Here is a 1,912-nt window from a genome sequence, read left to right on the forward strand (position 1 = left end):
GTCACCAAAGGTCAACCAGAGATTTTAATTTCAACTGTATGAATTCAACTGAAGACATTTTTAATAAGAAAAAAAAGGAAAAAAGGTCCAATATTCAGCTACAATCACCTCCAAAAAAATCTACAAAAATCTGTCTTCATGTAAAGAAACAAACACTACAAAAAAGTATCTGCAAAAAATTCACTTTGAAAATTCACTTTAAAAAAATCACCTACTAAAATTTAAACAGAAAAATTCAACAGCAGAATTTTTTTGATAAGAAAAACAGCTGCGAATATACAACAAAAAACCGGAAGAACAAACATTCCCGCAAAAAATACGACTACGAAAATGTATCTGCAGAAATTCATTCAGAAATTCTCTTGAATAATTCAAATCGAAAAAATTCACCTTAAAAAAATCGCCTACTAAAATTTAAACAGAAAAATTCAACAGCAGAATTTTTTTGATAAGAAAAAAAGCTGCGAATATACAACAAAAAAAACAGAAGTACAAACATTCACGCAAAAAAAAACAGGACTACAAAAAAGTATCTGAAAAAATTTCACTTTGAAAATTCACCTTAAAAAAATCACCTACTAAAATTTAAACAGAAAAATTCAACAGCAGAATTTTTTTTGATATGAAAAAAAGCTGCGAATATACAACAAAAAAACAGAAGTACAAACATTCACGCAAAAAATACGACTACAAAAAAGTATCTGCAAAAATTTCACTTTGAAACATCACCTTAAAAAAATCACCTACTAAAATTTAAATAGCAAAATTCAACAGCAGAATTTTTTTGATAAGAAAAAAAGCTGCGAATATACAACAAAAGAAACGGAAGTACAAACATTCACGCAACAAATACGACTACGAAAATGTATCTGCAGAAATTCATTCAGAAATTCTCTTGAATAATTTAAATCAAAAAATTCACCTGTAGAATTTCTCATACAGAAATGTAACACAAATTGAACGACTGAAATCTGCCTTAAAAACATAGAAACCAAAGAATAACTTCTAGTTTTTTCACCTGCTTTAGTCCGGATGCTGTGGGACTGGCTGAAACCGGTTCCCACCGGTTCCCACCGGTTCCCACTGGTTCTCAGGACCCGGCAATGGAGGCTAGAAAAACCAGAAGGTTGTTTAAGGAAGCTCAACACTTTTTGCTCCTGAATTTTAATTACATAAATTCAAACAAAAAATGACAATATATAAAAATAAAGTTGTGAGAAATACAGCACAGTTACTCTATAAAAACTTATTTTGATTAAAAAGTTTCATTTCTGGAGTTCAGATCCTGTTTTTATAGAACATGTTCTTTGCAACAATAATGGATTAAATTCAACTCCGTATCAACATCCTCTGTCGCAGCAAATAAGTGACAGTTTCATCTTTTTCCCACTTGCTGACGCTTGAAAACATTATATATTTAACATTATTATATTTTATACATTATAAAAAACATCAGTCACTCGTCGTGATTTTATGAGGAAGGTGTAAACCTCCGGTTTAGCAGAAACCAGGCTGAACTGGTCCGTCTGTCTCGCTCACAGGTGTCAGTAATTCCCACCCCAGGACACACGGGACAGGACGTGAGCGTCCAGGTGAAGGGGACGTCCGCTGGGACCGTGCTCGTAGCGGGGGACTTATTCGAGCGCTGCTCTGATGACGACACCTGGAGGGATCTGAGTTTGAACGCGGAGGCGCAGGAGGTCAGCCGGCAGAAGGCCCTGAACGTCGCTGATGTCATCATCCCTGGACACGGACTTCCTTTTAGAGTCGTCAGGAGCCCATGACCACAGGGCTGGGTTGGAAAGGACACGTCTAACGGGGGGACATTGGGCCCCGCCCCTAAACAAACCTCTGTGCGTCTCTGTGAAGGAATAAAGTTCAGAGTTTTAATAAAGTCGCTCATCTTGTCTGG

The 1,912-nt window shown here is 36.1% G+C and overlaps 1 protein-coding gene across 1 annotated transcript in view; it reads left to right on the plus strand.

The window, feature by feature from the left end:
• The window catches only part of mblac1 (metallo-beta-lactamase domain containing 1), a 5,084-nt gene extending 3,178 nt beyond the window's left edge, over window positions 1-1,906 (plus strand). The window contains exon 2 of the mRNA XM_015395621.1: window positions 1,542-1,906. Coding sequence (XP_015251107.1) covers window positions 1,542-1,784 — 243 coding nt within the window. The 3' untranslated portion in view covers window positions 1,785-1,906. The remainder of the gene's footprint in view (window positions 1-1,541) is intronic.
• The last annotated feature ends 6 nt before the right edge of the window (window positions 1,907-1,912 follow it).

Source organism: Cyprinodon variegatus, unplaced genomic scaffold, assembly GCF_000732505.1.
Source record: "Cyprinodon variegatus isolate N-32 unplaced genomic scaffold, C_variegatus-1.0 Scaffold750, whole genome shotgun sequence".
Classification (NCBI taxonomy): Eukaryota; Metazoa; Chordata; class Actinopteri; order Cyprinodontiformes; family Cyprinodontidae; genus Cyprinodon; species Cyprinodon variegatus.